This window comes from Schistocerca piceifrons, chromosome X (genome assembly GCF_021461385.2).
Source record: "Schistocerca piceifrons isolate TAMUIC-IGC-003096 chromosome X, iqSchPice1.1, whole genome shotgun sequence".
Lineage (NCBI taxonomy): Eukaryota > Metazoa > Arthropoda > Insecta > Orthoptera > Acrididae > Schistocerca > Schistocerca piceifrons.
The window spans coordinates 850,950,857-850,976,893 of record NC_060149.1 but is presented as its reverse complement, the minus strand read 5'-3'; the positions used below and the strand labels follow the sequence as shown (position 1 = coordinate 850,976,893).

At 39.7% G+C, this 26,037-nt stretch overlaps 1 protein-coding gene across 1 annotated transcript in view; it reads left to right on the top strand.

Moving 5' to 3' along the window:
• LOC124721329 (solute carrier family 35 member E1 homolog) overlaps nucleotides 1-26,037 on the top strand; it is an 82,057-nt gene that overhangs the window by 41,918 nt on the left and 14,102 nt on the right. The window contains exons 4-5 of the mRNA XM_047246242.1: nucleotides 1,521-1,646; nucleotides 7,866-8,108. Coding sequence (XP_047102198.1) covers nucleotides 1,521-1,646; nucleotides 7,866-8,108 — 369 coding nt within the window. The remainder of the gene's footprint in view (nucleotides 1-1,520; nucleotides 1,647-7,865; nucleotides 8,109-26,037) is intronic.

Sequence of the window (26,037 nt, the reverse complement as noted above, 5' to 3'; positions counted from 1 at the left end):
AGGTCTGATTAATAGGTGGGGGACCATTACCATGCTGTTTTTGGCCAGGAATTCCTTCACAATGAGCTGTGTGTGTGTGTGTGTGTGTGTGTGTGTGTGTGTGTGTGTGTGTGTGTGTGTGCGTGTGTGTGTGTGTGTGTGTAGTGTCATGTTGCACAAGCAGTCTTCCTTTTTCCACATCTCTGGCTGTTTGTGCCAAACATTTTCCCTCAGTCACATCAGAACATCGCAGTAAAACTGCCCATTGACAGTCTGACCAGGCAGAACAAACTCCTTATGCATAATTCCTCAAATGTCGAAAAAAATGATCAGCATTGATTTCATGTTGCAGCGAATTTGTCAAGCTTTTTTCAACCTTGGGGAAAATGACATTTTGCATTGTAATAATTACTGCTTTGTTTCTCACTTGTTATGACTTTGGATAAGAATTTTGGACATTCTTGAACTCTTTGTTGTATCTCAGTGCACATGTGAAACCTGAGATTTCGTTGGTCAGAGCTGAGAAGACAAGGGACAATCTTCACTGCAATTTATCTCATGTTTAGTTCTTTGGCTGGAATTTGTTGACATGTACTGTACATCAATCCAAGTCTGTTACAAACATTGTGAATTGTGTACCTTCAGTCTTCGTAAATCACGTCACGCGCTTTCATGATCATTTCTGGTGTAGCGCATGTTGACAGTCGATCAGAATGTTTACCATCTTCCACAGATTCACTGCCTTCCTTGAAGCACTTGAACCACACAAATGTTCTTGCTTGTCTTGGTTCACTCTCACCAAATGCCTATGTCAGCATGCAGTGGGTTTCAGCTGCAACTTCCTTCAACTTAAAACAGAATTTCATTCAGGTCCATTGCTCCATCACATTATCCATTTCACAACTCGCAGCAGCACTGAAACATGTCCTGTCGCACACCACTACAACTCACAATTGCATGCGCCAAAGATGACACAATTTTGTGCTGCAGTGTACCTCGAACCATCTAGTGGCAGACAGTTGTTCTGCTACTGGTTTGACCAATACAATGAAATTCTTGGTTGTTTTAGGTAGTACCTCTTCTTGCATAAACTGCCTTATAGATATATTCTACCTGGAGATAGCAGTCATGTGCAGATGAGGTGTGCATGCTTTTGTGACTGTGTGTGTGTTTTTCCTTTCTGAGTAAGAATTTAACTGGAAGCTTATATGCAACAGTCCTTTTGTCATGCCTGCCTGAAACTCAACGTGTCATCTTTACGGTGAGTAGCAATCTATCCTTTTCGTAATATAGCTGCATTGTCGGATAACTTCCCAGTGTTGAGGACGTTCTCCATCTCAAAAAAGATATTGTCGATATTGTCATTTTTAACAGTGAGCAGTTACTTCCACATTTGTCCACAAATATTTGCATCAGTAATAGGTGAACTAACTGAAAGAGGAAAGTTTTTATTCTTGTAACACATTCAGTTCATCAAGTTATTTATTCATAAAAAATGCAAAGTGTGTATACACTTCTCAACTCTCTCTCTTTATTTGCAGGTGTTACATGATACTGGTGTCCATCACTTACGGTTGTTGCATATACTTGGTCGCCTTGCTCTTTTTATGTTTCTTCCCGTATGGGTCTTCACAGACCTGCAGGTGCTGCTACAGGATCAAGTTATTGTAAGTAGCAAGATAGCTTTAAAATTTGTGACTTATAGGAATATTAATTTAATATCTTGCCATATTTTAAGTATTTGTGATGTTTTATTACTTATTTCTCTGCAAGAAAAAGTTTATTTAATATTTCTTCATAATGAGATAACATACTGTTATTGCTATAAATGAAATGTGTATTATTCCATCATAAATGAAAAGTAGAGTGGGAGTGGTAATAGTTTACATTTCATAATTTTTTATTATTAAGTGTTATGCATTTATCATAATCCCAAAACTGACACATTCGGCGGTCTGGGCTGCTCGGTATTACTTTGGATTTAAAATGAAGACTGTAGAAAAATGAATAATATAGCCTACAGCATCGTGTCTGATTTAATAGAAAATACTGAAAGTGGACAAGGTATCCAATGGTGAAGTTATATTGTGCATTGAGTTTGTGTAAGTCAGACAGTGGCAGGGGTGCATTCCCAAGATGACCAGTGGCACCAGTGGCAAAGTTTAAAGATCTTGATTGCTGGGAGATGCTATGTGATGTAAAACTGGAGTTTTTCTACTGCTCAGTGGGAACTGGATCAAGGGTGGCAAGTACTGTCTTAATGTTTACGTGGAGGAAAGAACAAATTGCAGAATTGTGGTCATTATAGTGTGGTTAACTTCCTTGGTCAGCAATGTGTAGTTGTCCAGAGAGGTCAAAGATAATAGATCTACAGTCACTTGCAATACAACGTGGAATTATAGACCTCATGTGGAGTGTTGCTGCTGCTGATAGATTGGCAAAATCTGAGCATGACTCACCTGCAATGGGTAGAAATGATGTGTTGTTCATAACCAGTGGCTGTGATAAGCCTCTGCAGGTGGTGGCTCCATTGCCATTGCCATTGCCTTTCAGATGTAAGCAGAATTTGTTTACACAACACTGGGTATGTTCTGTAACTCATGATAGTGTAGTGGTCCAGCATTCATTATTGTTGACAATCTGTCCTTGAGGGGGAAAAAATGAGAGACCAGTTCGGAACTTGTAATACATTGTTTACACAGAACTCATGTACATGAAGAGTGTGTTTCACATCCCTGTCTGACCATCCCCTAAATCAAGTGGACATAGTATGTTTCTCCCTCACAATCCTTTTTCTGTCCAAAGCTTGTGCTCAGTTTCTGATGACTTCGTAGTTGACACAGTTTGGCACCTTTGTTCCTTTTTTCCCACTGAATAAAGACTAAAAACTCCAGATTGGAATTTCAGTGAAATTGTGACTTGGTCATTTTTCTTGTGGGAGATGTCAGTGGGAGGCCAAAGTTACAAACCCAGATTTGAACTTTATCCATGTATTGTGCTGCCTAGAGGGTGATGATGACTGGCATTGTTTGATGTGACAGTACATGGAGTTACCTACCATGAATGAGCTCAGCAGGACAGTGGCAAATAATATCTGCTCAAGAGGAATGTCAGCCTTGCCTCAGGGGCATCTCCCTCAGCCTTTTGAATGTCTTGCTTAAAAGTCTAGACCAGGCACTCAACTTCATCGTTATATTGTGTGTGTACTGCCACTGTTGTTAGGTGTCGTGTGAAGAATTGTCTGAACATTGGTGATCAGTATTGAGAACCATTGTTTGTCATGGTAGCTTATGTCAACCCCTCAGTGATGGTTTATCCAGAGGGTAGCCTCAGTTGTGGATGACATGTGTACAATGTGTGGGTAGTTGGGCAGTGTGTCCACCACTATAACCCAAACTGGTAAAAAGAATGTGCCCACAAAGTCAGTGTGAATCCAGCTGTGCAGTTTGCAGGGCATTGGGCAGCAACAAAAGATTGTGATGTAGAGTTTTCTGTCACCTCCCACCAGCATGAACAGTGAGTTCAGTGCACTACTAATCTGTGATCAAGCATCAAGTTCTTTATGCAGGTATCCTCCAGTGGCTGTGGTAGGAGATCCTCCCCATCCCCCCCTCCCCCCCTCCAACTTTTACCTTGTAGGTCCTTGATCACTTGTGCTCAGCATATTGATGCAAATTATTTTTAAACAGAAGTGTCAAAGGAAACCTGTGGTGCCATATAGAGTGCAGGGTATTCATATTAGAAGTGCAAGACTTGCTGTGTGGTTGGGTCCTGCTTGCTTTCCACTACCACCGTTGCCTTGATGCAGGAAAAGGGTCAATGGTATTTTGTAGTGTGGTGTCAATATGGTAACAGACCTCTTCATACTGGGTGAAGAATAGGGGAGTGCCCATGAGGAGACATGACAGTGCATCAGTGTTTGTGTGTTTGCTGATTGGTTTGAAGTGAATCTTGTAGCTATAGATGCTAAGACACAATGTTTGTTGGTGAAAGGTTTTTACAGTTATCTTGAGTGTGTTGAAGTGTGGCCTAAAATGGCCGGGAAAGGCTTACATTCCATTACTAGGTGAATTTTAATTGGCTGAGGTTAAGGTCTAGAACGTTTGTTATTATGTGGAGCCATATGAATTTAATTGTCATAGTTAGACCAACTCCCCATTGGGAAACTAGCTGCCAAAACAAAGGGTCTCCCAAGCTTATAGTTTACTAACAGTGTCTCCAAGTGAAGGTTCTGTTTTAATTTTGCATCTGTCTGGTCACATGTTAATGTTCAATAAAATGGGGTGAGTGATTGTTGTTTTGTGTGACAGAAACCTGCCATAATGATTTCCTTTTCCAGAAAAGGATTGAAGTTCTTTAAATTTTTTGACACCTCCAAGGTGTCAATGGTTGCTAAATTCTGAACAGTTATTCCTTCTTTGCTTAAGATGTAGCCTGTAGTCTCTGTGACTATTGAAGACCCCCTTACAGTTAAAGAGATGTACACAAACAAGAAAATAAAAATAAAAGAAACACTCAATTCAATGGTTGCACGGTGAACTAAACTTCAGTCCTCCCAAATGCGTCTGTCCATGTCTGAACCTTTATGCCACCATACTGGATAGCACAACAACAAAGGCACTGAGTCATACAAGGAAGCTTACTAATGTTCAGTGCAGTTGAACTGTTATGGAGCTTGGTAGCTGAAAGGCAAGATAGTGCAGTGATAGAATGTTAGGTATGATACATGAACAATCATCACTGAGATTAAGTTTTAGCCATCCTGAATTCAGTTTTCCAACAAGCCCGTGGCAGATTCTTTCTAAACACTATCAAATGTGAAGATACTTTCTCCATTCACCTTACTTATCTTTACAGTAAGGAATATTCTTGCTGTCATTTTCTGAGATGAACATAAAAGAGAATGATAGTAGGATGGTCTTTTCTAGAAAAAGCTTTTTTTGACTCGGTACATGTTACATTCATTATTCACAAGACTTTCCTCTGGTTAATCATGTTTTTACGAAAGAAGGTTAAGAAGTTTCATGTGTTAAAGAAACTGAAAATAATTAAAAGTATTTGTTTGGTCTGACTTCAGACAGGATCAGATTTTAGCTCAGCTTTCTTGAAACATTGACTGATGAGAAATAATACCGACATGAATAAACAAATGGAAGTAACATGTATTCTTTCAATATACAATCAAATATAAATCATTTGATTCTCTACCTAGAGTGGTGCAGAGGAACTCGTTCTTTAGAGTGATAGCACTTATACATTAGGAAGGTTACAATATAAAAACCTAAGTATCTGAGTTAGGCAGCCATTCTTCCAGGTCCCCATGATAGCTCTTGTGATTCCTGTTTCCACCTGTAATGATGTAATATTCTTTCTGCGTATGCTGTATGTTGCACATAAACTAAGTTACGCATGTTTCAAAATTGGACACACACACACCCTGTACAAGACCTATTACTTTGATTCAACCAATCACTGTGGCACATTCGTAAAACACTAGACTCACATTCGAGAGAATGGTGGTTCAAATCCCCTTCTGACCATCCAGATTTAGTTTTTCTCCAACTTTTCTAAACAACTTGAGGAAAATGTCGAGATGTTTCCTTTGGAAGAGACACGGCTGATTCCCTTCTCAAATGTAACATGTTCACCATCTCTAATTACCTTGCCTTTGATGGGAGATTAAGTCCTAATCTTCCTTGCTTGGGAATGATATGAAATGGAACAACCTTCTGCATCAGTAGTGAGAGAAGCAAAACATCAGACTGTATTTCATCACATAAAGTCTGATTGGTTGAAGGTTCTCTGTTTTGAGTAACTTCTTAAAAATACTTTGGCTACTAATACTTGAGGATTAGTATTTTGTCTGGAGTCATCAGCTGAAAAAATTGAAACCTTCTGAGAGGACTCGGGTATTTTGTGATGCATAGTATTGCTAGCATAAGTATATTAGTAAATGAAGAATTTGCTTTCTAGAGAGGTATCATACAACATCTGAAGACATGGTTTTTAACTTTTGAAAGCAGGCATATCATATTGTTTTTATATAAACAGCCGACCGACAAATGAAGTGAATATTTCATCATGTTAGGTGATCTAACGCATTCTCCCCACTATGGCTGCAGCACATGCCAAAACCGTAATGAAAAAGTTTAATATCAATGTATACTTTGCCCAATGTTGTTTGTATTGCCATTATTATAGCCTGAAGATGAGGCTTGTACCTTGAAACATGTTGCTTTATTAAATAAGGAAGTTAAGAAGCATTCGTGATTTGTAGTGGTCACTGAAAAACTTTTTCACATCATACAAACCACATGATGATGAGTAAAACATACGTTAACACAATGACTGGATTTAAAAAAAAAAAAAGCTTTTCCAAATATAACTTGTTACATTGCTTGCAGTGGAGATTAAGCAGATGATGTGAAAGAAGTTTTGGTGTATGCTGAGGAAGAGTTATATCACTATAAACTGCTGTTACTGTTTACAGATGTTACTATATCAGGAATTGTAGCAAAATGCAGGAAGGTCTACTGAGGATCAACATTTGATGTAATGGCTATCAGTTGACTCTCATCACAAGCAAATGTGACATATTGTGTGTAAATAGATGGCTAGACCCATTACTGAATCAGTAGATTCCATAATACAGGGTGATTCAAAAAGAATACCACAACTTTAGGAATTTAAAACTCTGCAACGACAAAAGGCAGAGCTAAGCACTATCTGTCGGCGAATTAAGGGAGCTATAAAGTTTCATTTAGTTGTACATTTGTTCGCTTGAGGCGCTGTTGACTAGGCGTCAGCGTCAGTTGATGCTAAGATGGCGACCGCTCAACAGAAAGCTTTTTGTGTTATTGAGTACGGCAGAAGTGAATCGACGACAGTTGTTCAGCGTGCATTTCTAACGAAGTATGGTGTTAAACCTCCTGATAGGTGGTGTATTAAACGTTGGTATAAACAGTTTACAGAGAATGGGTGTTTGTGCAAAGGGAAAAGTTCTGGACGGCCGAGAACGAGTGATGAAAGCCTCCAAGAAGCCCTGATCTTACCCCCTGCGATTTTTTCTTATGGGGGTATGTTAAGGATATGGTGTTTCGGCCACCTCTCCCAGCCACCATTGATGATTTGAAACGAGAAATAACAGCAGCTATCCAAACTGTTACGCCTGATATGCTACAGAGAGTGTGGAACGAGTTGGAGTATCGGGTTGATATTGCTCGAGTATCTGGAGGGGGCCATATTGAACATCTCTGAACTTGTTTTTGAGTGAAAAAAAACATTTTTAAATATTCTTTGTAATGATGTATAACAGAAAGTCATATTATGTTTCTTTCATTAAATACACATTTTTAAAGTTGTGGTATTCTTTTTGAATCACCCTGTATATATGAAGTTTGCATCCCGAGTAGTTAACAGGATTAATGACATAAAACTAGTTACAGCAGAATTGCAGATTTAGCAATAGATCTGCTCTACATCACAGAGGAATATTGTTAAAATGGCATTAATACATATTTCAGTAAGAGTTATTTCACAAAAAATCATGAATATCCAATCAGAGAAATTTGAGCTTATACATAGATTTTCCACAGTTAATGCCAGATGGCTCAGAATGGGGGTTCAGATGTAAATCTGTTTAAGTATTATGAAATTATGGAATGTATTGTGTGTAGGTATTATCTTTGCAGTAATATTTGACTGTAGTTCTTGACACAATTGGAAGCAGTCACACAATAAAGTCAGTGTAATGAGTCATAACCTCTTTGGTCTTTTAAGGCTGTTAAAGGGAGAGTTAATTCTGATTCATTTAAAGGAGGTGAATGTCGCTGTGAGAATAAGTATACAAATGAAAAAATGACACAGGTATTTGTACTTTGTTACAGATCAGTGGAGATAACACAACTGTCCTCTCTCTGTTGTTCATCGATGGAGTTCTAAACTGGTTACAGAACATCATAGCTTTCAGTGTTTTATCACTTGTTACTCCTCTGACATATGCTGTAGCGAGTGCCTCCAAGCGCATTTTTGTCATTGCATCATCTCTGTTTGTGTTGGGCAACCCAGTGACACTGACAAATGTTTTTGGCATGATGATGGCTATATTTGGTGTTTTGTTTTACAATAAGGTAAGTTGATTGCATGCTGTTTTCTAGATAAAGGCTCAAATTCAACTATGATGCTGGAACTTTTTGTATATCAATTAAAAAGTATTTGTTGTATATGTGAGATACTGATTAAAGGCTATTATGTTGTTGTGTGCATTGATTAAAAGTTTTTTATGTAATTCATTGAATGAAAACAGTAGACAATTGTTTTCAAAGCTGTGGTCACTTGATTTGATGTTTTATACTGCTTGATTTTCAGTTTTAACCGTGTGGTGCAGCTGTCCACTGCAAAGCCAAAGAAGCAACATTAATAGGTGTCCACTGCAGTGGACAAGTGCACCATAGGGTTAAAATATGTGACCACACTTAATTTTTGCTTTTCATGTAATACTTGTTTCATACTACCTATGGTTAAAAATATGTTTGAAGCAGAGTTAATAACCCAGCTTGCAGAGTGATACTGGCTTACAGGGATTCGTGAAATCTGTATTTAATGTGCTGTTTTTTGAAGTGAACACATCATACAACCATGTTCTTAAAAAATTTAGGTTAATACTCCATAACATCAGAATTTCATAGCACTCTACAGTTTCAGTATGTTACAAACATTTGTATGTAATGCATATAGATATCCTCACACTGAAGAAAGAATGGGAAGCTGACAATTTCCTCATGATTTGATCCCCACTTTAGGGCTAAAAACATTTATTGGACACAAATAACCCACTGTAACAACAGATTAAAATTGTCTCTTAGCCTATGAAACCAAACTATAATAGATCTTGATGGAAATTAATATAAGTCGTATTCCCAGATAGGATTTAATATCCAGTAGTTCCTGATTTAAACTGGTGTAAATCTACGCACTACTATTTCATATAATATCGAGCAAAGTTGTATTAAGTCCAGTGATGGTGCAAAACTCACACCCATCAGTCAAAGCGCTGTGCAAGTCTGAATAGATCCAAGTAAACTGCATCAGTAGTTATAATTCACTTGTACAGCTGAAGCGAGTCTATTTTGGGGCATCCTTATCTTTGCCCACTACACAAGCTCACATAACCAGCATGTGATATCTTCTGTGTAGGTGACCTTGCCATACATGGACAGTGTTGTACATATCGACGTGACCATATCTTCCATTTGCGTTTGTGGTGGAGTTACTAAATCTGACACTGAACATGTTATGAAGAATCATTTGGGAAGAAGACAAAAAATATTTATACTTATCTTTTATTCACTTATGTTGCCTCAGTCGATAAAGGCTCACATGTTGCCTCAGTCGATTAAGGCAGACATTAAGTACCTCCAGAACGAAATTTTCACTCTGCGGTGGAGTGTGCACTGATGTGAAACATCCTGACAGATTGAAACTGTGCGCCAGACTGAACTGAGTCTCAAACTCGAGACCCTAGCCTTTCGTGGGCAAGTGCTCTACCAACTGAGCTACCCAGACATGACTCACAATGTGTCCTCACAGGAGATGGGATACTGGCAGAAGTAAAGGTGTGAGGAAGAGTCATGAGTCATGCTTGGGTAGCTCAGTTAGTAAAGCACTTGCCCTCAAAAGTCAAAGGTTCCAAGTGTGAGTCTCACTCTGGCACACAGTATTAAACTTCCAGGAAGTTTAATTATGTATCTCAATAGAGAGAGGTCCTTGGCCTATTGCAGCATAAACATAGCACCATGGGATCAAAGAAGGAAATTCTTTCAACTTCACTGAAACTGTGTCATCAGTCTTAAGGGTGTGTATTAATTATTCAAGCAATCAAGTTATGTGGAGTAGGAGATGATCTTCCTTTATAGAGGACAGCTGGATCCAAGAGTAAAAGATAACAACTCATGTATTGTGTATTGCTATAGCCTTAATTTTTCACACTGCCAAGGGCAATAGAAATGCAGTGAAAGTGCAAGTGTTTAGCTATACAAATACACACACCATTTTAACACTATATATGGTAAACATTTTGTTTCATTACGGGTTCATTCTGCATCACAGAGCAATTTACTGTTAAACTTTCAATAGTGTTTACTCCAAAAGCAGTTGAGCAACTTTGTACATCCATGAAATCGCCCTGATAGTGAGCTCATATAATGTTTATATGAGAGTGGTTTCATGTGTGTTAGTTTGATGCAGCCCTTCATGCTAATCTATCCTGCGCAAGCTTCATCATCTCCAAGTAACTATTGCAACCTACATCCTTCTCAATCTGCTTAGTGTATTCATCTATTGGTCTCCCTCTAAGATTTTTACCCTCCACATTGCCTTCCAATACTAAATTGGTGATCTCTTGATGCCTCAGAACATGTCCTGCCAACAGATCCCTTCTTCTAGTCAATTTGTGCCACAAATTCCTCTTCTCCCCAAATCTATTCAGTACCATCTCATTAGGTATGTGATCTACCCAGAATTCCTCTGTTGCACCACATTTCAAAAGCTGCTATTCTCTTCTTGTCCAAACCAGTTATCATCCATGTTTCACTTCCATACATGGCTACACTCCATACAAATACTTTCAGAAAAGACTTCCTGACACTTAAATCTATACTCGATGTTAACAAATTTCTCATCCTCAGAAACACTTTTCTGACCATTGCCAGTCTACATTTTATATTCTCTCTACTTCGACCATCATCAGTTATTTTGCTCCCCAAATAGCAATACTCCTTTACTACTTTAAGTGTCTCATTTCCTGATCCAATTCCCTCAGCATCATCCGACTTAATACGACTACATTCCATTAGCCTCATTTTGCTTTTGTTGATGTTTATCTTATATCCTTCTTTCAAGACACTGTCCATTCTGTTCAATGGCTCTTACAAGTCCTTTGCTGTCTCTGACAGAATTACAATGTCATCGACGAACCTCAAAGTTTTTATTTCTTCTCCATGGATTTTAATACCTAATCTGATCTTTTCTTTTGTTTCCTTTACTGCTTGCTCAACATACAGATTGAATAACATCGAGGATAGGCTACAACCCTGTTTCATTCCCTTCCCAACCACTGCTTTCTTTCATGCCCCTCGACTCTTGTAACGGCCATCTGGTTTCTGTACAAATTGTAAATAGCCTTTTGCTCCCTGTATTTGATCCTTGCCACCTTCAGAATTTGAAAGAGAGTATTCCAATCAACATTGTCAAAAGTCTTCTCGAAGTCTACAAATGCTAGAAATGTAGGTTTGCCTTTCCTTAATCTATCTTCTAAGATAAGTCATAGGGTCAGTATTGCCTCACTTGTTCCAACATTTCTGCAGAATCCAAACTGATCCTCTCCAAGGTCTGCTTCTGCCAGTTTTTCCATTCGTCTGTAAAGAATCTGTGTTATTATTTTGCAGCTGTGACTTGTTAAACTGTTAGTTTGGTAATTTTCACACCTGCTTTCTTTGGGACTGGAATTATTATAGTCATCTTGAAGTCTGAGGGTATTTCGCCTGTCTCGCACATCTTTCTCACCAGATGGTAGAGTTTTGTCAGAGCTGGCTCTCCCAAGGCTATCAGTAGCTCTAAAGGAATGCTGTCTACTCCTGGGCCTTGTTTCGACAGTGCTCTGCCAAATTCTTCATGCAGTATATCTCCCTTCTCATCTTTTATCTACATCCTCTTTCATTTCCATATCATCACCCTCAAGTACATCACCCTTGTATAGACTCTTTATATACTCCTTCCACCTTTCTGCTTTCCCTTTTTCACTTAGAACTGGTTCTGTATCTGAGCTCTTGATATTCGTACAGGTGGTTCTCTTTTTCCAGAGGTCTCTCTAATTTTCCTGTAGGCAGTATCTATCTTGCCAGTAGTGATATATGCTCCTACATCCTTACATTTGTCCTCTAGCCATCCCTGTTTAGCCATTTTGCGCTTCCTGTCGATCTCATTTTTGAGGCGTTTGTATTCCTTTCTTCCTACTTCATTTACTGCATATTTGTATGTTCTCCTTTCATCAATTAAGTTTGTTATCTCTTCTGTTACCCAAGGGTTTTCACTAGTCCTCATCATTTTACCTACTTGATCCTGTGCTGCCTTTACAATTTCATCTCTCAAAGCTACCCATTCTTCTTCTACTGTATTTCTTTCCCTCATTCTTGTGAATCGTTCCGTAATGTTCTCCTTGAAACTCTACAACCTCTGGTTCTGTCAGTTTATCCACGCCCCATCTCCTTAAATTCTCACCTTTTTTGCAGTTTCTTCAGTTTTAATCTACAGTTCATAACCAATAGATTGTGGTCAGAGTCCACAACTGCCCCTGGAAATGTCCTACAATTTCAAAGCTTGTTCCTAAATCTCTGTCTTACCACTATATAATCTATCTGAAACCTTCCAGTGTCTCCAGGCCTCTTCCACATGTAAGACTTCTTTCATGATTTTTAAACCAAGTGTTAGCTATGATTAAGTTATGCTCTGTGCTACATCCCCGATGTCATCTTAAATCCAGGTGAGAAAAAGTTTTGTATTTTTGCTCTTGCTTTAGAGTTTTTGTATAGGTTCTTAATTCCTTTCATAATTAATATCTGATGACTTCCACAAACTGCAGAAAGATATTATCATAGGCTTTGTCTGTGCCTACAAATGTAGGGGCTATTTTGGATTTTTTCAAGTATTTGTTACAAACAAAATAAGTGATTGATCATCCTGCACTGAAGCCAGGTTGTTCTTCGGCCTCTTATTCCTTAAATTCTGTCTTTAAAAACTTTTAGTAAGTCTTGAGCAAATCTGCTAAATATATTAGTCACAGTTATGCCTGTATAATTCTTATACTCATCATTTTTCCCTCCTCCTTATGAATTATTTATATAAACCCTACTTTCTAATCTTCCAGGATGACCTCACCATTTAAAAAGAACTCTCAGAAGTTCACTTAATTTATCTATACCATATTTCAACAGCTCTGTTAGGATTCCACCAGTTGCTGTAGTTCTTATCATTCTTTAAAGATTTGATTGAATATTTTGCTATTTCTGTGTCCAAAAACAGCATTCATTATTTTCTGGTGTGTCTATTTCACTATTCATTGCATCCAGAAATTCTTCCCTATTTTCTGTCAATAGTTCTTTAAAATGCTGTATATACCTGATTATAAGAAGAGACTTTTCCCCCGAATTATGCTACCAAGTGATCACATTGAGAAATAAATTAATGTAGGGGTTGTCTTACATTTACAGGTAAAGCATTGGTAATTGAGGTTATGTGAAGATTTATTTTGAAGAATTCAGAAAGGTTGTGTATTGTCAAAAAATTGCTGACTCCAAAGTTCGTACTGCTGCCACTGGTGTAACACTGGCAATGTCTAATTTGGCAATGATTTGTTTTAATGGACTTTTGTTTCATATATTTAATTTTTTCGCAAGGATTTGGTTTCTTTTGTTTATTTAACTGCATGTGAGACCAGCGAGCACTACAGCAGAGTGGTGTTTGTCTGCCACGTAACATAGACTGGCCACTGTTGCACCTGCCAAAGATGTTGAGAGGACAAGCTCCATGACTTCACATCAAGGAAATTAGAATTTATTCGAACATCCTTACACTGTGGAGACACTGTTCCCTTTTTAACAATAAATTGTTAGCTTTTTCCTGTATTGATCGGAGAAAGTTTTCAAAAAAAGTAATAGCTCTGTTGAGTGAAATGTAACATTGATTTTACCAAAATGTATTACACATTAGCAAAAGTAAAACTTGACTATTTTCATAGCAATGAAAAAGAAATTGCAACTAAATCTTTTTCTGAGTTAACCGCCTTTTCATTTGTAGGGTAAAATTGAATAGACTTCGAAATTGGACAAATTCTCAACAATAGTAGACATTCCTGCAGGAGATGTAAAAGTCTAGATAGAAGCCAGTCATGTACATACATGTTTCATGCAACAGTGTTGTCAATGCTTTCTGTGATTATATGATGGGAATGAGAGAAGATGTGTAAGCTGTTAAAGATTGTCACATTCCCATATCAGTATAGATGTGAAGTTCTCTGTGTATTCAGAAAAAAACAGTTGTGTTCTCAAATCCAACCACAACCACTGAAATCACAACATATTCAGAAGTAATAGTGAATTGTGACAATCGAAATTATAAAGATCGGTGCAACTCATTACACTCGCAGCAATTTCAACTGTGCTACGAGGTCCCACCCTAACCACCACTTCAGAAATCCTGACTTATTTGGAAGAAACAGCCAAGTATTTGTGACAACCAAGATTATAAATTTCATTGCTGCTCATATGTAGAAATACACCCCCCCCCCCCCCCCCCCATCTCTCATTGTTTACGTGAAACTGTTATCCCTGATAATGATACAGGGTGTTTCAAAAATGACCGGTATATTTGAAACGGCAATAAAAACTAAACGAGCAGCGATAGAAATACACCGTTTGTTGCAATATGCTTGGGACAACAGTACATTTTCAGGCGGACAAACTTTCGAAATTACAGTAGTTACAATTTTCAACAACAGATGGCGCTGCAAGTGATGTGAAAGATATAGAAGACAACGCAGTCTGTGGGTGCGCCATTCTGTACGTCGTCTTTCTGCTGTAAGCGTGTGCTGTTCAGAACGTGCAAGTGTGCTGTAGACAGCATGGTTTATTCCTTAGAACAGAGGATTTTTCTGGTGTTGGAATTCCACCGCCTAGAACACAGTGTTGTTGCAACAAGACGAAGTTTTCAACGGAGGTTTAATGTAACCAAAGGACCGAAAAGCGATACAATAAAGGATCTGTTTGAAAAATTTCAACGGACTGGGAACATGACGGATGAACGTGCTGGAAAGGTAGGGCGACCGTGTACGGCAACCACAGAGGGCAACACGCAGCTAGTGCAGCAGGTGATCCAACAGCGGCCTCGGATTTCCGTTCGCCGTGTTGCAGCTGCGGTCCAAATGACGCCAACGTCCATGTATCGTCTCATGCGCCAGAGTTTACACCTCTATCCATACAAAATTCAAACGCGGCAACCCCTCAGTGCCGCTACCATTGCTGCACGAGAGACATTCGCTAACGATATAGTGCACAGGATTGATGACGGCGATATGCATGTGGGCAGCATTTGGTTTACTGACGAAGCTTATTTTTACCTGGACGGCTTCGTCAATAAACAGAACTGGCGCATATGGGGAACCGAAAAGCCCCATGTTGCAGTCCCATCGTCCCTGCATCCTCAAAAAGTACTGGTCTGGGCCACCATTTCTTCCAAAGGAATCATTGGCCCATTTTTCATATCCGAAACAATTACTGCATCACGCTATCTGGACATTCTTCGTGAATTTGTGGCGGTACAAACTGCCTTAGACGACACTGCGAACACCTCGTGGTTTATGCAAGATGGTGCCCGGCCACATCGCACGGCCGACGTCTTTAATTTCCTGAATGAATATTTCGATGATCGTGTGATTGCTTTGGGCTATCCGAAACATACAGGAGGCGGCGTGGATTGGCCTCCCTATTTGCCAGACATGAACCCCTGTGACTTCTTTCTGTGGGGACACGTGAAAGACCAGGTGTACCGCCAGAATCCAGAAACAATTGAACAGCTGAAGCAGTACATCTCATCTGCATGTGAAGCCATTCCGCCAGACACATTGTCAAAGGTTTCGGGTAATTTCATTCAGAGACTACGCCATATTATTGCTACGCATGGTGGATATGTGGAAAATATCGTACTATAGAGATCCCAGACCGCAGTGCCATCTGTTGTTGAAAATTGTAACTACTGTAATTTCGAAAGTTTGTCTGCCTGAAAATGTACTGTTGTCCCAAGCATATTGCAACAAACGGTGTATTTCTATCGCTGCTCGTTTAGTTTTTATTGCCATTTCAAATATACCGGTCATTTTTGAAACACCCTGTACCAGTGGTGGTTGTGATGCATTATTATTATTATTATTATTATTATTATTATTATTATTATTATTATTATTATTATTTCTTTACTTTCTCAGACGTTAAGTCTGGTTAAAAATGGAAAGTGACGCGGACCTTGATCAAGCGTCACTTCCTTTTAACTGTATGGTACGTGTTATATTGCATTTAGGAACTTTCGGGTAATTGAACATGTATCAATAATTACAGATTTCTGTAGTTGTACATATAAGTTTGGATGTAGCTGTATTGCATTGAGGTACTGGTGGATATTGTGTGGTATGACTCCTGTAGTTGATAGTATAATTGGTATAATGTCAACTTTATCCTGATGCCACATGTCCTTGACTTCCTCAGCCAGTTGGATGTATTTTTCAATTTTTTCTCCTGTTTTCTTTTGTATATTTGTTGTATTGGGTATGGATATTTCGATTAGTTGTGTTAATTTCTTCTTTTTATTGGTGAGTATGATGTCAGGTTTGTTATGTGGTGTTGTTTTATGTGTTATAATGGTTCTGTTCCAGTATAATTTGAATTCATCATTCTCCAGTACACTTTGTGGTGCATACTTGTATGTGGGAATGTGTTGTTTTATAAGTTTATGTTGTAAGGCAAGCTGTTGATGTATTATTTTTGCTACATTGTCATGTCTTCTGGGGTATTCTGTATTTGCTAGTATTGTACATCCGCTTGTGATGTGATCTACTGTTTCTATTTGTTGTTTGCAAAGTCTGCATTTATCTGTTGTGGTATTGGGATCTTTAATAATATGCTTGCTGTAATATCTGGTGTTTATTGTTTGATCCTGTATTGCAATCATGAATCCTTCCATCTCACTGTATATATTGCCTTTTCTTAGCCATGTGTTGGATGCATCTTGATCGATGTGTGGCTGTGTTAGATGATACGGGTGCTTGCCATGTAGTGTGTTCTTTTTCCAATTTATTTCTTCGTATTTGTTGATGTTATGTGATCTAAAGGGTTGTAGAGGTGGTTATGAATTTGCAGTGGTGTAGCCGATGTATTTATATGAGTGATTGCTTTGTGTATTTTGCTAGTTTCTGCTTGTTCTAGAAAGAATTTTCTTAAATTGTCTACCTGTCCATAATGTAGGTTTTTTATATCGATAAATCCCCTTCCTCCTTCCTTTCTGCTTAATGTGAATCTTTCTGTTGCTGAATGTATGTGATGTTTTCTATATTTGTGGCATTGTGATTATTATTATTATTATTATTATTATTGTTATGGTGGTGATTATTATTAATAATAGTGATACCACAGATGGCTGGCTTTGATGGTAAGCAAAGAAGGAAAGGAAGACAAAATTCCAGAATGAGATTTTCACTCTGCAGCGGAGTGTGCGCTGATATGAAACTTCCTGGCAGATTAAAACTGTGTGCCGGACCGAGACTCGAACTCGGGACCTTTGCCTTTCGCGGGCAAGTGCTCTACCAACTGAGCTGAGCTACCCAAGCACGACTCACGCCCCGTCCTCACAGCTTTACTGCTGCCAGTACCTCGTCTCCTACCTTCTAAAGTCTAGATAGAGGCCAGTCGGGTACATAATGTTTCATGCAACAGTGTTGTCAATGCTTGCTGTGATTATATGATGGGAATGAGAGAGTATTTGTAAGACAAAATTAATGGAAATGATCGTATGGCATTGTTCGCCGGGAGGCCCCATTCGGGGAAGTTCGGCCAATGCAAACTATGTGTTTGTCTCTGTGTTGTCAAAATGTAGACTATCAATGAAAGGCATAAGTTTAGAATACGTGTTGTTGTAACACACAACATAAAAACACATGGTCACTTCTAGAACAGTTTTATGAGTGCCAGGTTTGACAATGAGCACAATCTTTGGGGTACCACTTGACAAGACAGTTACAAACATGGGTGAATTTCATGGGTAGCCAAATCAGAATGAGAGTGAGCACAAGACTATGATTGTCTACATAGATGTGTGTGGCAGGTGGCGCTGAGTGTGAATGTACCTGCGCAATTGTCATGCACTGTCACTCAGCCACCATGTCTCATCCTAGCAGCTGCTGTTGGAGATGTGAGCTGGTTCCCAATGCCTAGTTGATAGTCTGGTGGGTTACCACACACCTTTGTCCATGGGCGAGTGAAGAGCTACTTCTTGGCACTGCAACCCATGTCTGGCCAGTGATCCTGGCAGTGCCCCGAACCAGTCTGATAGTGTTGGTCATGTCGAATAGTCCTCTGGCTTCACCAGCTCCTGGTCGGCACAGACATCACCATAAGGCCAGAAGGGAAAATTGGTTGCAGTGACAGCACCAGCGAGGCCAGTACTGCAGCCTGGCTCTCTGCTGCTATTTGGGCCTTTGTGGGTGGCGTATGAAGAGGGGAAGTTGGAGGTGTGGGAGTCATGGGTGTCACACAGGGTGAAGACTCTGAAGGCAGAGGGTGTGACTGGAGAAACTAAGATTGGCAGTGATGTTGGAGGGGTCCGGAGGAGGGGACAGCAGGTTCCCCCGTTGCAGGTGCAGCTGATTTTTGATGGTGCATCACTGTCCAGTCCCCATGTTCAGAGTGAATACACAGCAGCCTAGTTGCCGCTGGATGACTGTCGAAATCCACCTATCCTGGCAGCCTGGGGGTGCCCTGCTGGAAGCAGGGAGATAGTTCAGGAGATGGCCCCACAGGCAATGGCAGAATGATGTGGAGAGGCAGTGTGCAGGGCTGACACCCATAGAGGAGTTCCACTGCACTCTTTTCCCCTGTCGGAGTTTACCTGTATGAAATTAATTAAAAAAAAAAATAAATGTGGGGCTCTACTGGAGAAGCTTCAGCCACGTGTTCATGCATGTGTGTCTTGAACGTGCACATGAACCTGTAGGCCTCACCATTTGACTGGGGGTGGAAAGAAGGTGACAGCAGCTGGTGAAGGCCATTGCAGTGGCATAACTCACTGAAAACCTGGAAATGGAAGTGCGGTCCATTGTCAGCTGTAACTTCTGCACTCATGCACTGACAGTTGACCACATATAGAAAGTTTGAGCACACATTGATGAAAATCAGCTAGATAGCAACCAAGAAGGAACCTACAAATTCGACATGAAATCACTCCCACTAGCAGGAGGGTGTCGGCCAGGAAGAGAGCATCTGGCGAGGTGCCCCCTGCTGCTGTTCAGACTGAGAACAGCAATGAACAAGATGCTCAACCTGCTGGTCTATGCCTGGCCAGTACATTTTGTGCCAGGTAAGCAGTTTAGTGCAAACTACAATACTGTCTCACTCCTCTGTTAATCTAGATAGAAGCTAAAAATCAATAGCTAGTGTTTATCATCACAACTGTATTATTGTTCAGACTTTGTGCTACTTTGAGATTTTGAGGTTATCCAGACAGTTTTAATGTGTTGTATTAGAATACTCTTGTCAACTGTGTCGAAAGCTTTTACAAATCTACGAAAGTAACATATTTGTCTGACTGTGTTCGTCAGTTAATTGAGCACTGTAAATGGATATCTTTACTGGTCTACCTGAAAAAAATTTGTTGTTTGCAGAAGACAGTAAGGTGCCACAGTGGTTAACACAATGCTGTTGCATTTAAAGAAGTGATGTTCAAATTCATGTATAACCATTCTGAAATTGTTCATTTTGTAAGATCACAAGCTGTTCCCTCCCTCATCATGTGAGCTTACTCTGCAAACCACTATGAAGTGGACAGTAGAGAGTACATCCCATTGTACCAGTCATTACGACCTTTCCCATTCCATTTATGTATGGAGCGTCAGAAGAATTATTGCTTGAATGGCTCTGTACAAACAGTAATGTTTCTAACTTTGTCTTCATGACCCCTGTGAGAGTGATGCATAGGGGATTGTTCTAGATTCTTAGATTCACCACTTCAAGTTTGTTCTTGAAACTTTCTACTTAGGCTTTCGTGGAATAGATAGTGCCTATCCTAAACAGTATGCCAGTTAAGCTCTTTTAACATCTTCGTGACACTCTGCCATGTGTTAAACAAGCATGTAACCATTTGTGCTGCCCTTCCATGTATTTGTTCAATATCCTCTATTCACATTAATGTTGTATTCATAGGATACTTCATTTTTTTTTTCATTTTGTGACATGTGCAATTTTACATTTCTGAACGTTTAAGCTAGGTTTCCAGTACTTACACCACTTTGAAATCTTATCAAGATCTGGTTGAATATTTATGCAGCTTCTTCCAGACAGTACTTAATTATAGATACCTGCATAATCAGTGAAAGGCCCAACATTATTATTAATATTGTCTGGAAGGTCATTAATACACAACAAGAACAGCAAAAAGTTCCAACTCTCATTCTTGAGGCACACGTGATGTTAATTCTACATCTGTTGATGACTATCCATCCGAGATAACATTCTATGTTCTGCATACCAAGAAATCATCAATTCAGTTACAAAGCTTGCTTAATTCCCCAAATGATAGTTGTTTGTTGTTTGTTGTTGTTGTTGTTGTTGTTGTTGTCTTCAGTCCTGAGACTGGTTTGATGCAACTATCCATGCTACTCTATCCTGTGCAAGCTTCTTCACCTCCCAGTACCTGCTGCAGCCTACATCCTTCTGAATCTGCTTAGTGTATTCATCTCTTGGTCTCCCTCTACGATTTTTACTCTCCACGCTGCCCTCCAGTACCAAATTGGTGATCCCTTGATGCCTCAGAACATGTCCTACCAAACGATCCCTTATTCTAGTCAAGTTGTGCCACAAACTCCTCTTCTCCTCAATTCTATTCAATACCTCCTCATTAGTTATGTGATCTACCCATCTAATCTTCAGCATTCTTCTGTAGCACCACATTTCGAAAGCTTCTATTCTCTTCTTGTCTAAACTAGTACTTTTGATAATAAGCATAAGTGTGGTACTAAGACAAATGTGTTTTGAAAGTCAAGAATCACTGCATCTGACTGCCTTAATCCATGGCTTTCTGGATGTCTTGTGAGAATAGCACAAATTGAATTTCACATGGTCGATATTTTACAGCCAGGTGGGTCACTTGTGGTGGAGATGCATATGAGGGCAATAGCATTCCTCCTCCTCCTCCTCCTCCTCCTCCTCCTCCTCCCTGCTGGGTCAGTTATAATGGTGACCATACCACCTCATCCTGTGAGTGTCCAATGTATTTTGATGAGTGGGCCATCCAGGAGATCCAAGTGAAGGAAAATGTACTCTACCCTGTCGCTCACAGTCATTGGCTAATTAAAAGCCCTGCATTTTACCATCTGGCACTTACAGTACCAATGCCTCGCTCCACAAAGGACATGGCCCCACAGACTTGTGACCTCAAGATCAGTACTGCAGTTGAGAAATTGCCCATTATCATGGTAGCCTCCACATCTTCTTCTCCAAGAGCTGCACATCAAGCCACCAAATCTTCATCCCCTGCAAGCTGCTATTGAAATCACAGTGTCCGGTTGTTTTCCACCTTCAAGAAATAAGATTGCATCCTCCGACTACTTTGAGCTTTCGCATTTCTGTCTGGTGTGCTTTGACCTTCCTGCCAAGGATGGCATTTTATCTCATGAGGGAATCATGCTTCTCATTCAGGATGATGTCCATAGCCAAACCATCTCACTGAACATCCAGCTGCAAGCTGTTGCAGTCTGCATTTTCAGTCTTCATTACATCCCTTCTCTTTATAACGTGTAGAACCCTTTGTCATTCATTGTTACTGGATCAGACTTAATCCTGCTTATTGGTTAGCTCCCTCACCCCCTTTTTGCTGCTTGGTGACTTTAATCCCCTTTCGGGCTCTTCAACAACCTGTCCGCGAGGTTCCCTCTTAGTTGACCTTCTCAGTCAACTTAACCTCATCTGCGTTAACACTGGAGCACCCGTGTTCCTTTCCGACTGCACGCCCACCTATTCCCATTTGGACCTCTCATTTACCTCTGGTCTTGAGTGGTCTGTTCTCTGTGATGTGTGTTCAAATCACCATTTCCCATGTACTATCCACTTGCTGACTCCTACCCCACCTACATGTAAACCCAAATGATTGGCAGCTATCTAAGGCTGACTGGAGGCTTTACTGCACCATGGCTCCCGTTGTGATGATCAAGTTGAGAACCTTAAGAGTGTTACTCTTAACACCGCAGAATGTTCCATACCTTGCACCTCTTTTTTACTGTGCTGTGTCCCAGTCCACTGGTGGACTGAAGCATGTTGCAATACAGTTCGTGTGCCAAGACATGCTCTCCACATTTTTAACCATTATCCTATGATGACAAGGGATATTTATTACAGGGTGTATACGACCCGGGACAACCGGGAGGTCCGGGAAAAACTCGGGGAATTTTTTCATCTGGAAGAAAACCGGGAAAAACCTGGGAATTTTTTAGAATTCCGGGAATTTTTCATTGCTTTAGTTTTCAGTAAAATTTTTGTAACTGACTGGTAAGAACCAATACTCTAACAAAGAATACTACTGTATCTCGAACGAGAAAAAAAGAAACTAAAATAAAATTTAAGTTGCAACAGAAATTCACTATATACAACAACAAAACACAGTGCTCTTAAAAGAGTCTGCCAACAGCAAAATGTGTCAAAGGCTTTAGGAAGGCTATGCAATGTTTCATAACAACAATTTGCCTCCGATGGGTGTAACGTCACAACTTCACATTAGATTCGTTTTAGCGGTTACGAGCGAGCTTATCCGCATGTGCAGTTGAGTCTCATATGAGTAGTACCTTCTCCTGCTTCTGGTGCGCCTAAGCTGCCAGATTCACATATGTGCAACAGGCCCGAAACTAGGGGGCGGGGGCAAACTGGGTTATCTGCCCCTGGCGATGGTTTCAGGGGGGGGAGGGGGTGCCAAATTCATATTATTGAGGAAAACAGGGTGTATACGACCTGGGAAAAACCCAGGAATTTTTTACAATTCCGGGAATTTTTCGTTGTTAGTTTTCAGTTAAATTTTTGTAATTTGGCTGGTAAGAATCAATACTCTAACAAAGGAAATTACTGTATCGTGCTATTGCAGAACAATACTGCAACAATAAAACGTGAACGAGAAAAAAAACAAAACGAAAATAAAACATTAATTGCAAAGGAAATGTGCCATATATAACAAAACACAGTGCTCATACAAGCTTTTGCCAGCGGCAAATTGTGTCAAAGGGCTTAGGAAGACTATGAAATGCTTCATGACAAAAGATTGCCTCCGATGAGCATGACGTCACAACTGTGTACATTAGATTCATTTTAGCAGTTACGAGCGGGCTCATGCGCATGCGCAGTTGAGTGGTGTATGAGTAGTACCTTCTCCCGCTTCTGGCTACAGAAATGTGGCTGTTGGCTGTGTAAACAGTCGCAGCAAACTGCTAGATGCAACTGGGAAAAATTTTACTGGCGCGTCCAAGCTGCCAGATTCATGCATGCGCAGCAGGCCCAGATCTATGAGGGAGGGAGAGGGGTCCCAAATTCATATTCTTGAGGAGGAAAAACTTTGTGTCACAAAGCGCCTAGCATTCAGCGCACGTTGGTCTATCGATTACTCATATGATTTTGAAACGCATCCCTGTTAGGTATTGAACACACTTTGTAAGTTGATTTCGGAATGAATCATAAGTTGATTTTTGAATACGTGCATAGTGTACGTGATGTCTCTGTCAGGGGAATGCTCGTTGCATCTAGAAATAAACTTCCCTGCAGGCAAAAGGAGACCGAGCTATACGAGCTGAGTGGAGTAAAGCTGAACGAGTGAACGCCAATCACTGTCTTTTATGTTCTTGATTGGGATTGCGAATGATCAGCGTTGTTGTACTTAGTAGGGTAATCCATAGATTCAGACTTCCAGAGTGGAAATAAACGACTAACAGGAATAACAGGTAAGAAAGATTACGTGTTATCTTCTCAGTGTATTCAGGAAAATGTCAGAAAATTTTTGGCCAGATCGCTACACTAGTAAAGGCCAGTTGTACAGTCCCCGTCTAGCAGCCGCTTAAGTTCTATTCTGGAAGTACCGCGGAAAATGATTTGTACGAACATAACAACACCTAACCGGAGAATAATCAGAGATAACTAAACCAGTGATTCTGGCAGGGTTAGTGAAGTGAACCGGCGAATAAGTTTTGACAAAGGCTGGAATAGTTCCAGAATTAGTCATGACGAGATTGATTGTTAGAATGAGGAAGGAGAAGAAACGGGGACATCACACAAATTAGGGAAGAATATGACGATTCCAAATTTATATAAAAATCTCGTCCTACTTCTTTTAGATCTCATGCTCAAGAAACAGGAGCGTATGCATGAAATGTGAAACTATTTTCTAACATAAAGCTTTTTGCTTATAGTAGGCCTATTAGGCATTTTATGTTGGTCTTCATGAATTATATTCTGTCATGTTTTGTACCAAAACAGTATCGTTTATTTGGTGTGTGTTACAACTTCTGCAGTGTTAGAAAGGCCTATTTTGTTTTACCTAGCAGACAGTGACAAAATAGACGTAATCAGATCGAGAAACCACACCAGTCTTTGGTAATATTTGTATTAATAACTTACGCAGTATTAGAGAACAATATCTCAATTTTTCATGTAGCAAAACGTTTGACGAACTTCGATGAGGTAATACATTCTTTCGCAGAAAGGAAAGCGCACAATATAAAGCTGTAGCAAGATTAGAGAAAAAATAATGCTAGGAGCTAAAGATCGAAGAAATGTGTACTGCCTTGTTTGTCTCTTGTCTTTACTGGTTTTATGTATCCTATATTTAATTTTATGTCACCCAAAACAGAAAATTATTAGCTAACAGGCAATAAAGAATACAAATTTTCTAAAGATTTCTTGTTCTCCCGATTACAAATAATCCCATCCAGTATTAATTGCGAGTTAAAAAATCAAGAGGGGGCATGATGTCAAACCCAGCAACTGGGAGCAGTAGAGGCACCACAGGACATTTTAATTTCCACTGTCCTGAATATAGTTTGATGGCATCCAGTACAAAATATACACTTTACAATTCCACGGAGTGAAATACAGTGACGTGCGGTAGAAGAATGCTGTGTGAAGACGGGTGGCACTGCACTCTGGCACATTTAAGATCAAATAACATTTCTTACATTTCCTCAAACATATATGTTTTATGTATTAGGCTCTTCAGAAAGATGTGCATACAAAATGAACATATTTTTGAAAATTCAGTTTTTTAAAATTTTTGACTTGGTATCTCAAACGCTCGAGGGGGGGGGGGGGGGGGCGCTAGATCTGGAGCTGATGCGCAGAGCAGTCTGAGTTGTAATGGGGAAGTGTGTAGTCTCCATGTGACCCGTGTTTACACTTTAGTAAGTTTGCTGTTTCCTCTTCGTTTACTGCTCTCACGTGAAATGAAAACAGAATGGATTTCTGTGGCCGGGAGCTATCAAGTGAATTAAGACATTCACATAATCACGGAAGGCTAATATACGTTACTAGTTTCAGATTTTATTTTATTTCCACTTTTCTGACAGTCATGCTATAACCGCCTTGTAGAACAAAGAAGTTATTTTTGTTGGTTTGCTAAAGAAATTTGGTTTTTTATTAATCTTTTACGCTGAGGCAGTCAATGTATTTGAAACAAAGTGTGTAGTTCCACACTCTTGGCTAATTTCAATAGCTTGCTGCATTTCAAGTGCACATTTTCATCTTCTAGCACGTATGGCATTATGCCATAATATAGAATCAAAAATGAGTCAATACAGTACTGGTACTCCAAGAAAATTCACATCCCGAAACCCACACTGAAAAGCTGAATTCAGGTCGAGGCCTACTTCATTGGGAATCTGAACCTACGAATGTGCTCTTTAAGTATGCGCTTTAAATGTGCCATTTTAGTATGATTCACGAAATTCCGATGCTCTCGGAGTATCCTCTTATGTCTTTTTTCTTTTATGACATAATGTAAGATCTTTTAATGTTTTACACATGCGAACATACGGGCTTCCTGCGTCACAGTAGCTGCCAAAGCACGGCGGCACCTGTCATCTGGCGCTCTGATGACTACTGAAATGAACCTATTTCTAACAGGTCGCGGGAAAGTATTGCGAATGGCGGTTTGAAAAGCGTTACTTTCAATTTAAATTTCCTTTTACGCAAGTTGAACTATGTGCGACAATGTACGATG